The sequence below is a fragment of the Eretmochelys imbricata genome, chromosome 1 (genome assembly GCF_965152235.1).
Source record: "Eretmochelys imbricata isolate rEreImb1 chromosome 1, rEreImb1.hap1, whole genome shotgun sequence".
In the NCBI taxonomy this organism is placed as follows: domain Eukaryota; kingdom Metazoa; phylum Chordata; order Testudines; family Cheloniidae; genus Eretmochelys; species Eretmochelys imbricata.
This window is the reverse complement of record NC_135572.1, coordinates 9,848,913-9,863,130: the sequence shown is the minus strand read 5'-3', so window position 1 is coordinate 9,863,130 and position 14,218 is coordinate 9,848,913. Positions and strand designations below refer to the sequence as shown.

The 14,218-nt window shown below is 58.8% G+C and overlaps 1 protein-coding gene across 1 annotated transcript in view; it reads right to left on the bottom strand.

Moving 5' to 3' along the window:
* The window catches only part of INPPL1 (inositol polyphosphate phosphatase like 1), a 73,671-nt gene that overhangs the window by 35,103 nt on the left and 24,350 nt on the right, over window positions 1-14,218 (bottom strand). Inside the window, exons 2-4 of the mRNA XM_077830335.1 lie at window positions 11,468-11,531; window positions 1,435-1,585; window positions 131-230 (exon numbers count right to left, since the gene is read on the bottom strand). Of these exons, the coding sequence (XP_077686461.1) occupies window positions 131-230; window positions 1,435-1,585; window positions 11,468-11,531 (315 nt within the window). The remainder of the gene's footprint in view (window positions 1-130; window positions 231-1,434; window positions 1,586-11,467; window positions 11,532-14,218) is intronic.

Sequence of the window (14,218 nt, the reverse complement as noted above, 5' to 3'; positions counted from 1 at the left end):
GAGCAGAGCGGGGGGAAGGGGGTTTGTGGATCAGGAGTGAGGAGCATGGGCAGAGATGGGGGGCTGCAGGGGCTGCAGTGGCGGGATCTCTGGGCCCCGCCTGGTGATTCTGTAGACTGAGGATCTTTACCTCTCGATGGCCCCGTCCTGCGTGGCTGGCCCGAGGCAGGCGGGGGAGAAGCTGGTGGAGCCGGAGCGTGGCGGCAGTGGGGGCTTTTCATCCTCCCCATCTGGAAGGAAGGAGCAGAGCCAGGTCACAGGCAGAGCTGGGGTTGGGACCTCGTACGTCGTCTGCAATAACTGGGATCCCCAGCTCACCCCGCCCTGGAGGGGCTGGGAGCCCGATCACCTTCCTGGCGGGGGGTCTTGATTTGATATCCACGGTGACCCTGGCAAACCAGGGGCTAGCTCTTGCCAAGGCTTTGGGCCTCCGCTGAGCACGGACACATTCATTGCTTGGCACGCATCTGTTTCCCTGGCATGTGAGTACAGGTCAGAGGGGTACTGACCCTGGACCGACGTGTCCAGGGTTCAGGAAATGCTTGTGAGTTGCTGCCAGCATGAATCTCCCTGATCATTTCTGTATCCCCTGCTGCAAGGGAATAGCTAAGGGTTTGCTTTATCCACGTTTGCTCTGGAACTAGCCAGTCAGGTGGGATCGTCTCCTGCCCACGGAGAAAGGCCATAGGACTGGCCACCAGCGTTGTGTTTGGTGAGAGATCGGAGGGACCGACTGCCTCAGGGGACGCAACTCGTCTCTTGGGATGGGAGCAACCTGAATATTTTGTCATCGTTAGTGTACGGGAACCAGCTCTCCCTGAGGCCAGCGTGCCTGGGGGCCAGACAGCCGGGAGCGTCCCAGGGCTCTAGCTGTGACCGCGATCCAGGAGTTCACATTTGGTGCTGGCTCGGCAAAATTGAATTACAGACCACACGGCCGGTTCGGGGGCTCTGCCCCGTGGTCGGCACTCATGGCCATGAGCCGCTCCAGACGGCGAGACAACCATGTCCCGAGCTGGTCAACTGCTGGGGTCCAGACCCACCAGGAGCCCAGAGCCACAGGCCCTACGTGGTGTGGCTGGAGGCGGTAGCAGGCAGCCCTGGCTCTAATCTCTGCATGGTGTGAAGGGGAGGAGGAGTGAGATGGGCTGTGAGTGTGAGGGAGGCAGCAGGACCACCCGATATCACCCTGCCCCAGCCCCCTGTATTGGACCAACAGGCCCATCTACCCTGGTATCCCGCCTCCCGAGACCCTGGATCACAGCAATGGGCCCATCTACCCTGGTATCCTGCCTCCCGAAACCCTGGATCACATCAATGGGCCCATCTTCCCTGGTATCCCACCTCCTACCACCCCAGATCACCTCCTGAGCCTGGCTTCCGGGGCAGGCCAGCCCAGCCAGGGAGGCCGGGGGCCGAGCTCCCAGGACATACCTGAATAGTCCCTGTCCTCGGCATTCTCCTTCTCCTTCTCCCGCTCGACGGCGAAGAGCAGGGTGCAGACCAGGCCCTGGTTGGGCTGCAGGTAGAGAGCGATCAGCTCGTTCAGGGTCTTGAAGCGCCTCACCTGGACTCCCTGAGACGTCTGGGGGCACAAGGGGACAGGAGGGAAGCCATCAGCGTGAGCTCGGCTCCAAGGGTCCTAGCACAACCTTCCCAGGTCCGGCGAGCACCAGCCCCCGGGGGCATCGGCCTGACCGAGGCCTGGCACCCCGTGTCCAGCTGGGGTCGCAGCAGTGAGATCCCGTGCAAGGCACTGGGCCAGTGGCCAGTGGTTTGTCCTGGCCCCAGGGCTTCCAGTGCGAGGGAACAAGCTCGACCCACCCGTGCCAGGGCTGGACTGTCGGCAGAGCGTCCACACACAGACCCGCCGGGTTAACATCGCTCCCCTCGTTACATCAGCACAACCGCTCGGGGCAGCCGACGTGCGTCTTTGTTTCAACCCAGAGATCCTAGCGGCAGCCTCTGACTCCCATCCTCTCTCCTGCCCTCCTTCTCCTCCTGGACCTTCACCTCCCTCCTTCTCCGGGCCTGAACCCCAGTCAGGGCTTTTCATCCTTCCCCACGCTCACTCCCTGCAGCCCTTCTTTTTCTTCAGTTATGGCAGCACCTAGAAACCTGGACTTAGAGCAGGGCCCCGTCATGCCAGGCGCTGCCCAGATCCCTCCCGAGATCAGGGTCCTGTCATGCCAGGCGCTGCCCAGACCCCACCCGAGATCAGGGCCCCATGGTGCCAGGCGCTGCCCAGACCCTGACCGAGATCAGGGCCCTGTGGTGCCAGGTGCTGCCCAGACCCCACCCGAGATCAGGGTCCCGTCACGCCGGGCACTGCCCAGACCCCGACCAAGATCAGGGCCCCGTGGTGCCAGGCGCTGCCCGGACCCCACCTGAGATCAGGGTCCCATCATGCCGGGTGCTGCCCAGACCCCACCCGAGATCAGGGTCCCATCATGCCGGGTGCTGCCCAGACCCAACCCGAGATCAGGGTCCCATGGTGCCAGGCGCTGCAAAGATCCCTCCTGAGATCAGGGCCCCATGGTGCCGGGCGCTGCCCAGACCCCATCCAAGATCAGGGCCCCATGGCGCCGGGCGCTGCCCAGACCCCACCCAAGATCAGGGCCCCATGGTGCTGGGTGCTGCCCAGACCCCACCCAAGATCAGGGCCCCATGGTGCCTGGTGCCACCCAGACTCCAACTGAAACCAGGTGCTGCCCAGACAGAGACTGAAACTGTCTCTAGAACCTGGGCACACCTGCCCCCACAAGGAGGGTGAAGGGGCAGGGTTTGGGGGGCCTGCCCGTGCCTAGGAGGAGACGAGGTGGCAGGCGTGGGGGAAGCGAGTGGGGCAGGGTGGTTTTCTCCCTTCCCATGCTGGAGACGAGAGGCTGGGCTAGCTGGAGTGAGCGTCAGCCCCACCCAGGCAAGATCCGTGCAAGGGAACGGGGGCACCCCCCTGCCACCCCCCAGTATCCAGCAGCACTGGGGGGTGAGGCAGCAACATGGCCCTGCCGTACACACGGCCGGTGGGCAGCACCCGTCTCCCGACTGCCAGCACCTTCGTCCCCAGCCCAGCCTCGGCGCCCCGGGGCCCTGCTGTACGTAACGCAAACTTGGTGTGAGCCGCTGAGCAGATCTCCAGGGGGAGGGGACCTGGGGATTTGAGGAGGGACTCTCTGGGGAGAAGGGACCCGGTGGGGGTAGGGGGAGTTGTCCTGTGCGAGGGGTTTGGTGGGGATTGTGCTTTCTCCTGTCCCCTCTTTCCATTGAGATCCCTCCCCTCTGCCAAGCAGCCTGTCAGCACTAATGCCCCACGGCAATTAACATTGTACACAGAGCAGGGATTGAACCGGGGACCTTCAGCAACCCGGGCGCAGGCCTCTGCCCCTTGAGCTAAAGTCACAGCTCCTCCAGCCACGGGCCACAGTCGTTTCAGGAGTGGGCTGCGAGAGGATGACCTGCTCTAGGGCTTCATTCAGCCACCCCGCGGCTTTTGACGCCTGTCCGGTGTTGCCGGCCGACCCCGGCTCCACAGTGCGCTGGCTGACGCTGATTTGTCTGGCTAGCGTTCACGGCTAGCGGCTGGCCTCCGGGGCTGGGGACAGGACAGCATTAACCCTGCTGCCCGTCCTTTCCCCTGCACTAGTGCTCACCCCACTGCTGATCAGCCTGTGCCCGGCTGGGAGGTATTTTAACAGGAGCTTCTCCAATATCCCCATGTCCCGGCCAGGGGCCGAGGGCAGGTCTTGGTGCCGTCCTGCCCAGTGCATCTGTTCCTCCAGCTGTCCCGTGCAGGCTGGGCTAAGCCTTCTCCCAGCCAGAAATCCCATCTCAGGAGCAGCTGGAGAAAGCCCTGAGCCCCTGCACCTGGAGAGGACAGTGGGGCTGTGCCCCTGAGAACACTGAGCCCACAGGACAGACCGTCATGATCAAACGTGGCTGCGTCCGAGTGCCTTCCATGCCGGGCCCTCAACGCGCTTTGCTACTAGCAGACGGGTCCCGGCTTTGGCTTGCCAATCTCACTGCAAATCCGGGGCCTGGGCACCCCGTGCTCTAACCACTCGACTACACTGCCTTTTAGCTGCCCCAGAACGGCCTTCATGCATCTTGTAAGACGAGGGCTAGCCACAGGAACTGGCGACCCAGGAGCTGCAGGCGGCCGCAAAAGCCACTTTTGGTGCTGTGACTAAGTCCCAGGGCCTGTCTTCCCCACGCCAGGGGCAGGGCTGGGCTGACTCTCGCCGAAGGGGACAGCTTGCAGCCAGTGAACCGTGTACAGCTGAGACGGGGGAGTTCAACGGGATTCAGAGGCAGCACTGGGAGCCAAGAACTCCTGGAGCGTAAGCCGGGCTCTGACACTGCTCCCCGACCAAGTCACTCTGCTGCGCCGTGCCTCAGTTTCCCCAGAGCTAACAGTCCCGAGCACCTTGTGAGGATTCCCTAGTTAAAGGCTGAGCTACACCATGGGGTCTTGGGAAGGTAGGAGACGACACCACCGCAGGACCTCGCCAAGGCCGGTTTCTCGGCAACCGAAACGTCCCGGGCCAACCAAAGCCAGCCGCTTCCCTTTGACTGCGACCCTTCTGGAACCTCGGCGACGTTGGAAATAATGACATCCACGGAGACTGGGAAAGGAAAAGTCGTTCAAACCAAAACAGCAACCTGTTTAGAGTGGGGGTTGGAAGGATGCGGTGGGGGGGCATCTTCCACACAAAGATTTCTGCAAAACCGGCCTGAATTCGTGCCACGTCCTGCCGTAAGCACAACGGGCCGAGACCAGGTGTCCCTGCTCCACGCGATGAGCGTTCCTCTCCCGTACCTGCGTGGTAGCCCGTGCGAAGGTGAATCGGTGCCATCGTGCAGGCGGCACCAATTGGCCTGCGGCTGGCAAGTTCCCATCCCCCGGTAGAGATCTGCCCCGCTGAGCCAGGGCAGCAGAGCATGCTGGGGGAAGCGTGTCCGGTGCTCCCATCCGGTACCTGCTCTGAGGCCCTGCCAGGCACCCAGGAGCTGGCCCAGTGCCCCAGGGTGCTGCCGAGGCCGGGGCCGTCACTCTAGGGCAGGCAGACGGGGCGGGGGTGCTGACTCGGCAATGCGGCGGGCAAGGCTGGCATGGGAGCTGGAGCACACAACACCCTCCTTTCTGTGGCCGTCCCTCCCCGGGGGCCGCGTTTTCCTGTCTGCCGGACAGCACAAAGGGGTTACTGTCGGGCTATAAATACATCGGCGCATGGACCAGCCTGACTTCCTGCCAAGATCAGCACCGTCTGCCCCGGCCGGCCCCGCTGCACGGCCCTGGAAAGCCCAGGCTCCGCGGCCTGCATTTCCACTGCCCCTGGACAGAACCCGGGGAGACAGGGGCCCGGACGTGGAAACCCCCGTAGTGCCGGGGTCCCCCCCACAAAGGCGGGGAGCCCTCCGGTGCTGAGCTCCAGCCGTGTTGGCGGGGGAACCCCAGAGCAGACAGAGCCCCCGAGTCCATCAAAGCAGAAGAAAGGGGGAGCAGTACGCGAGAAAAGGGAGAGGAAACGGAGACAAAGGGGACCTAAGAGCCCCGGTGGCCATGAACTCGACGCTCCAGCTAGCTCTGCGGCCCAGCTGTGCATATCTGGAGGGGGTCCCATGGGCGGGGCTCTTTCACCAAGGTAGGGAGGCTGGTCCAAGGGCGTGCCAGGCACACCGCGGGCGGCGTCTCTCCGTTCTCCCCTTCCCACGCCGCTTGGGCTCAGTTACACCCCTGTGCCCTGCGAGCCCCCTCGCAGGCCGCTCCTTCACTGCCCCGTGCCGTGCCTCAGTTTCCCCAGCAGCCTGCCTAGGGCTCATCCACCCAGGGAATTTCAGCAGCATTGTTATACAGCTGTAAGCCCTCGCGTAGATAGTCCTACTGCCGGGCTAACAGAGCCTTCTCTGCGGGTCAGCTTCTGTCACATCGAAAGCCAGAACAAGGCCCTGTAACTCCAGGACATGTGTCCCTCAGGCAGAACCCGAGTAGTGTAACTTTGCCGGTAAAATTCTCCCTGGAGACCAGCCCTTAGACGGTGAGCTCTGGGGGGCAGGGACTGTCTCCCACTGTGTGTGGGCAGTGCCTGGCAGGATGGGGCCTGAGCTCAGCCATGGGCTTCCAGGTCCTCTATCTAATACACCTTGGTCTTCACCCGGGCTTCCCAGTCACCCTCTCCCCTGGCTGCGACTGGATTTTCCACACCGTCTTCTTGGCCCCAGGTAAGTGTCTTGGGAAGATGCTACACAAAGTAAACTTGTATTATGGGGCATGGGGGGAAGCTGTCCTGGTGTGTACCTTGTGATGTATGTATTGTGTATGGATGTGCCCTGGTGTGTACTGTGTCTACTCTGCCTGTGTGACGTGTAGAGTTCTGCGGGCAGGGGTGTCCTGTTGTGTACATAAAAACGGCCAGATGGGGTCAGACCAGTGGTGCATCGAGCTCAGGGTCCTGTCTTCGGACAGCGCTGGAGCTACAGAGTGAATGAAGAGAACAGAGCAATTATCGAGTGATTCCCTGTTGTCTGGTCCCAGCTTCTGGCAGTTGGCGATTTAAGGACACCCAGGGCATAGGGCTGCGTCCCTGCCCATACTGGCTAGTAGCCATTGATGGACCTATTCTCCAGGAACTGATCTAGTTCTTTTTTGAACATAGTTGTACGTTTGACTTCAGGACATCCCCTAGCAACGAGTTCCACAGGTTGACTGTGAGCGGCGTGAAGAAACGCTTCCTTTTCTTTGTTTAAACCTGCTGCCTCTTAATTTCACTGGGTGACCTCTGGTTCTTGTGTTATGAGTAGGAGTAAATAACACTTCCTTAGTCACTGTCTCCACACCAGTCATGATCTTATAGTCCTCGATCAGATCCCCCCTTAGCCGTCTCTTTTCCAAGCTGAGAAGTCCCAGTCTTATTAATCTCTCCTCCTATGACAGCCGTTCCATAACCCTCATCATTTGTGTTGCCCTTTTCTGAACCTTTTCCAAGTCCAATATATGTTTTTTTGAGATGGGGCGGCCACATCTGCACACAGTATTCAAGGTGTAGGCTGGATGGATTTACAGAGAGACAACTTGATATTTTCTGTCTTATTATCGATCCCTTTCTTAATGATTCCCAGCATTCTGTTTGCTTTTTTGGCTGCCGCTGCATATCGAGAGGATGTTTTCAGAGAACTACCCACAATGACTCCAAGATCTCTTTCTGGGGTGGAAAGAGCTAATTTAGACCCCATCAGGTTGTATGTAGAGTTGGGATGATGTTTTCCAATGTGCATTACTTTCCATTTATCAACACTGAATTTAATCTGCCATTTTGTTGCCCAGTTTTATGAGATTCCTTTGTAACACTTCTCAGTCAGCTTTCAATTTAACTGTCTGAGCAGTTCTGTATCATCTGCAAATTTTGCCACCACACTGTTTACCCCCTTTTCCAGATCATTTATGAATATGTTGAACAGTACTGGGCCCAGTACAGACCCCTGAGCCCCGCAAACCCAGAGCCCCCTCCTACACCCCAGTCCCTTCAACCCCAGACCCTCCCCAGAGCCTGCACCTGCAGCCCAGAGCCCTGACAACCTCCTGAGGCAATTTATTCCAGTGCTTAACCACCCTGACAGTTAGGAAGTTTTTCCTAATGTCCAACCTAAACCTCCCTTGTTGCAATTTAAGCCCATTGCTTCTTGTCTTAGCCTCAGACGTTAAGGAAAACAAATTTTGTCCTTCCTTCTTATAACAACCTTTTATGTACTTGAAAACTGTTATCATGTCCCCCCTCAGTCTTCTCTTCTCCAGACTAAACAACCCCAATTTTTTCAATCTTCCCTCATGGGTCATGTTTTCTAGATCTTTAATAATTTTTGTTGCTCTTCTCTAGACTTCCTCCAATTTGTCCACATCTTTCCTGAAATGTGGTGCCCAGAACTGGACACAATGCTCCAGCTGAGGCCTTATCAGTGCGGAGTACAGCGGAAGAATTACTTCAGTACCAGGCAAATTGGTTGAAACTACAGTAAAGAACAGAATTACCTGAAACATAGATTCATACGATTTGTTGCGGAAGAGTCAACATGGCTTTTGTAAAGGGAAATCATGCCTCACCAATCTATTAGAATTCTTTAAGGGGGTCAACAAGCATGTGGAGGGGGATCAAATTGATATAGTGCATTTGGACTTTCAGAAAGTCTTTGACAAGGTTCCTCACCAAAGAGTCTTAAGCAAAGTAAGCAGTCATGGGATAAGAGGGGGCTCCGGGTTTGGGGGGCTCAGGGCTGGGGCAGGGGGTTGGGATGCAGGAGGGGGTCAGGGCTCTGGGTTGGGGGTGCAGGCTCTGGGGTGAGGCCAGGGATGAGGGGTTTGGGATGCAGGCAGGGGCTCCGGGTTTCGGGGGGGGGGGGGGGGGGCTCAGGGCTGGGGCAGAGGATTGGGGCGCAGGGTTGGGGCAGCTCCCCATCAGCAGTGAAGTGGTGGTGCTAAGGCAGGCTTCCCTCCAGTCCTGGCACCACGGACCGCGCTGCGCCCTGGAAGCAGCCAGTAGCAGGTCCGGCTCCTAGGTGGAGGCGTGAAAGCGGCTCCGCATGGCTCTTGCCCCCAGGCACTTCTCTCCCACCCCCCCAGCTCCCGTTGGCTGGGAACCGGTCAATGGGAGTGTGGAGATGGGGCTTGGGCAGCACACGGAGCCCCATGTCCCCCCCGCCTAGCAGCCAGACCTGCTGCTGGCCGCTTCTGGGGCACACCGTGGTGTCAGAACAGGTAGGGACTAGCCCCAGAGCCGCCGCGACCCAGTGCCTTCCAATCCACCACCCAGTACTGGGTCCCGACCCGCAGTTTGAAAACTACTGGTCTAGATAATAATAATAATAATAATAATACTTAGTCCTGCTGTGAGTGCAGGGGACTGGACTAGATCATCCCTTGAGGTCCCTTCCAGTCCTACGATTCTATGAAGTTCAGCTTACAGGCCTGTAACTGCCAGGATCACCTCTGGAGCCTTTTTAAAAATTGGCATCGCCTTAGCTACCCTCCTGTCATCTGGTGCAGAGGCTGATTATTACACTTAGTGACCACAGTTAGTAGTTCTGCGGTTTCATACTGGAGTTCCTTCAGAGCTCTTGGGTGATGCCCTCTGGTCCTGGTGACGTATTACTGTTTAATTGATCAATTGGTTCCAAAGCCTCCTCTATTGACACCTCAACTGGGGACAGTTCCTCAGATTTGTCATCTACAAAGAATGGCTCAGAGGTGGGAACCCCCCTCACATCCTCAGCCGTGAAAACCGACGCATAGAATTCATTTAGTTTCTCCACAACAGCCTTGTCTGCTCCTTTAGCACCTCGATCATCCAGGGGCAGCTTCCTGCTTCCGATGTGTTTTTAAAAAAGATTTTCTTCAGGTTTTGTGTATTTAGCGAGCTGCTCTTCGAATTCTGCCTGGCTGCCTAATTAAACTTTCACACTTGAGTAGCCAGAGTTTATGCTCCCTTCTGTTTTCCTCAAAAGGATTTGACTTCCAACGCCTTTTTGCCTCTAACTGCCTCTTTTACTCTGTTGTTTAGCCAGGGTGGCACTTTTTGGGCTATTGGGGCTTTTCCTGTATTTGGGGATACATTTCGTTTGAGCCTCCATGATGGTGTTTTTACACAGTTTCCACGCAGCTTGCAGGCTTTCACTCTTGGGACTGTTCCTTTTAATTTCCAGCTAATTACCTTCCTCGTTTTGGTGTAGTTCCCCTTTCTGAAGTGAAACACTGCTGCACTGGGCTCCTCTGGCATTTCCCCCGAACACTGATGTTAAATTTAATTACACTGTCGTCACTATCACTGGGGGGGGGGGGAGGAGCTGTGACTAACATGGCGGTGGCAGGGGGTTCTGACTGGCATGGCAGTGCCCGGTGGGTCTGGGGGGCTGTGGCTGGCATGGCAGTGCCTGGTGGGCATGGGGGGCTGTGCCTGGCGGGTCGGGGTGACTGGGGCTGGCATGGCAGTGCCCAGTGGGTATGGGGGCTGTGCCTGGCGGGTCGGGGTGGCTGGGGCTGGCATGGCAGTGCCCAGTGGGTATGGGGGGCTGGGGCTGGCGGGTCGGGGTGGCTGGGGCTGGCATGGCAGTGCCCAGTGGGTATGGAGGGCTGTGCCTGGCGGGTCGGGGTGGCTGGGGCTGGCATGGCAGTGCCCAGTGGGTATGGGGGCTGTGCCTGGCGGGTCGGGGTGGCTGGGGCTGGCATGGCAGTGCCCAGTGGGTATGGGGGGCTGTGCCTGGCGGGTCGGGGTGGCTGGGGCTGGCATGGCAGTGCCCGGGTGGTTGGGAGGGCTGGGGCTGGCATGGCTGTGCCTGGCGGGTCGGGGTGGCTGGGACTGGCATGGCAGTGCCCAGTGGGTATGGGGGGCTGTGCCTGGCGGGTCGGGGTGGCTGGGGCTGGCATGGCAGTGCCCAGTGGGTATGGGGGGCTGTGCCTGGCGGGTCGGGGTGACTGTGGCTGGCATGGCAGTGCCCAGTGGGTATGGGGGCTGTGCCTGGCGGGTCGGGGTGGCTGGGGCTGGCAGGTCGGGGTGGCTGGGGCTGGCATGGCAGTGCCCAGTGGGTATGGGGGGCTGGGGCTGGCGGGTCGGGGGGGCTGGCATGGCACTCCCTTGTGGCCACGTGTGGGAATGTCAGTCTCCGCACGGCCACACGCTGTTGTGAGCACGGCTGCTGTGTCTGAGGAAGCCCAACCGGCCCCGTGAGCGCCGCACGCCCTGTGGCGGGCGAGAGGCCAAGGCCCCAGCAGGCCGTTAGAGCGGGAGGCCTTGCTCTGAGACTGCTGAGCACAACTGCTAACCACACCATGGCCCGGAGAGAGCCCCTCGCCCACGGCGCTGCACAACAGCTACCCAGAAATGCAGCCACCTCTGGGGAGCAGGGCAAAAACCTGCTCTTCAGAAGAGCCTCATGGGACCTGCAATGCCCACGCCGAGCAGACGCCCCTCCGGTGCACGAGGTCTCAGCTACCAGACACCACCGAATTGGCTGACTGGCCCCAGGACTTTCACTGGCGGGGGCCTGGCCTCCTCGGAGCCACTGCACATCTCAGCGCCTCCTCCGTCCCCTCAGCCAGGGAAGGCGGGAGCCAGCCCTTATGGACGGTGCCCAAGCTAAGCCCCCCTCTCGGTAGCCAGCCCCCAACAGCCACCACACGGCACGGCAGGCATTGAACTCGGACCCTTGAGGTTCAGAAGCAGAAGCCTCTATGGCTTGAGCCAAAGGACACTCTCAGCCGGCACCACTAGTACGGCTTTTATCCTTCGTAGTAGAACCAGCGAACACCGGCACAGCTTACGGCATACGCCTGCGTGGACAGGGTAAGCAGGGGCAACCCCCTGTCCCCAGGACCCTGCCCCATTGCTTGGGCTCGAGATCTGGGTCCCAGCAGCGAGGACAGGGCTGCGCCCGCGGCAGGGGCTATGCCAGTCTTGGCACACGGCAGCGTGGAGGTCCCTACCTGCACCGCTAGGAAGTCATCCTCATCTGGCAGGATCCGGTAGGTGTGGACGTGCTTCTGGAACCTGCGGCAAGCCGGAAGGAAGAGGGGTTAGAGAGACGGTCGCGGAGCCCCGCGAGGCCAGGGCGCCGCAGAGCGGAAGGATGGGCTTGCGGTTAACGCACTAGGCTGGGACTCAGGTGATCGGGGTCCAATTCCCTGCTCTGTCGCTGACTCCCTGTGCGACTCTGGCCAGCCCCTGATCCTCAAAGGTATTCAGGTGCCTAACCCCCATGGGTTTCAATACCTAAATACCGTTGCACCTTAATCTCTCTCTGCCTCTCTCCCCCATCTTGGACATGGGGTTCAGACTTCCTCTGTCCAGCCCTTGTTTACAGGGGCTCTAAGCTACCCAGGATGGGGGCAGTCTCTCACTGTGTGTCCGCACTGGCGCCCCAACCTCGGTACAGCCTCTGAGAGCTATTGCAGTACGTCTCGTAGCGCTCAGGAAGAGCGGCGCTCTCACGGATCTCAAAGCCACTTAGAAACGTTCATGAATTACCTGTGGGGAAACAAGGCCCAGACAGGGGACTTGCCCAAGTCCATGTACCAAATTGGGCAGAAGCCAGGAGTCCTGGCTCCTACCCCCAGACTGTAGCTTTCCGGTACAATGGCGCGCCGGCTTACAATGGGTCTGGCCCGTGGACTGACCCAAGCAGCACAATTCCCGCCACGCTATGCAACAGGAAGCCAGCTGCAGCCCCCGAGCGCCCTGCCCCCATGCTGAGCTCTAGTCCCCTGCCCCGTGGGAATGGCCAGCACAACCCCCGCGTGGCTGGAGAGGGAAAGACACCAGGGGGATCTTTTCACCCTTGTACAATTAAAAAAGCAGCTCAGTGCGATGGGCTGCAGTGCTGTAAATGCCGTGTGTGGGCCCCGAATGCAGCTATCACTGGAATGCCGCCGGCGGAGTTTTCCAGTGAGCAAAGAGCAGGACAAGGAGGTTACAACTGAAACCGCTTAGCAACCTTACCAAGCTGCATTGGAGCAAACTGGCTAATGTGCATGTGTAGCACTGTGCTCTGCTAGCTGTTGCAATTGCTCAGCCATGTGTCATCAGCCCTATAATGCCAGCAACTAAAGGAGAGTCTCTCTTGGCTTGGGTGCGAGGCAACTGCCCTTTTGGAGCAGGAAGATCTGGGTTCTGCCCTTACGGCTGCCATGACATTTTGGATGGCCACAGTGTGCAATTGTCGTATGCAGTAACAGAGTCCCTGTCCCAAACAGCTCCCAGGCTACAGAGATAAGACAAAGGACAGGAAGGGAAACTGAGTCACCGAGCGGGTCAGCGTCACCCAGCCGGTCAGCAGCAGAGCTATGGGAAGAGCCCAGGTCTCCTGACGCCCAGCCCGGTGCTACACCCACTAGACCGTACTGCCTCCCACAAACGAATAAAGGAAATTGATGCCTGTGAAGTGCTGTGAGATCTGCTACTGCAAGGGGCTAGAGGCAGGCCAACAGGGCTGTCAAAGCACTGGCAACAAGGATGCCTTTTAAAGACAAATATTTTGGCTTTATTGCTCAGCCCCTCCCTCCCCCCAGGCTCCCCTTCGTGTTGCCAAACAAGCAGGGGAAATGCACTGGGTCTGACACTGCACCAGGCAGCCCTGCTTATTTCACCGGGAACGACCGACGCGCCAGGGAAGCTGCCGAAACAGCAGCCGGCAGGTAAGGGGCAGAGCGGGGCCGATGTTGCAGCCGGCCAGCCAGAGCCAGCCACTCACAGCTCAGCCTGGTAAGGGTGGGGCTCTGAACCGCGCTGCGCTCCCTCCCCGCCCCCCAATCTGAGCCCGCAGGTGGACGGGGCAGGAGCGGGGGAGGCTGGAAGGATTTGCCCCTCTTGTCCGTCTGCCAGAGGAAGAACGCTCAGGAAGCTGGATTCGTGATGGCTAAGCAGCTTTCCCCCTGCAGGGCAAGAGGATGGGGGCTGTGTATAGACTGGGTCAGACCATCTCTGACAGTGGCCCCGTACCACAGCATCAGGGAGAGTGCCCAGAACAGGGCAATCATGGCTTGATCCACCCCTGTCGTCCACTCCTGGCTCCTGGCACTCAGCAGTTTAGGGACACCCAGAGCATGGGGTTGCATCCCTGACCATCCTGGCCAATAGCTATGGATGGACCTATCCTCCATCAACTTCTCTGACGATTTTTTGAACCCCATTATAGTTTTGGCCTTCACAGCATCCCCTGGCAATGAGTTCCACAGGTTAACTATGCATTGTGTGAAGAAGTATTTCCTCTTGTTTGTACTAAACCTGCTGACTGTTAATGTCACTGGGTGACCCCTGGCTTTTGTACTGTGCGGAAGGATAAATGACTCTTACCTATTCATTTTCTCTGCACCAGTCATGATTTTATAGACCTCTAGCAGATCCCCCCCCCACCCCCAGCATCTCTTCTCTACGCCAAACAGCCCTAATCTTTTTAGTCTGTCCTCGTATGGAAGCTGTTCTGAACCCTTCATCGTCTTTGTTGCCCTTCTCGGAACCTTTTCCAGCTATATCCTTTTTGAGATGGGGTGATCCGTGGCATTATGACCTGATGCGTGTGTGTGTGTGAGACCAATGCTCTCTACAGGATAGAAGTGTGTCTATCTGCCCTATACTGTTAACAACCAGCATGAAGCACTGACTGGGTCAGTGCATTACTCTCTTGCCCTAGACAGACTGCTAGGTCTGGGGTGAGGCACATTGGCAGGGGGACGGAGGGG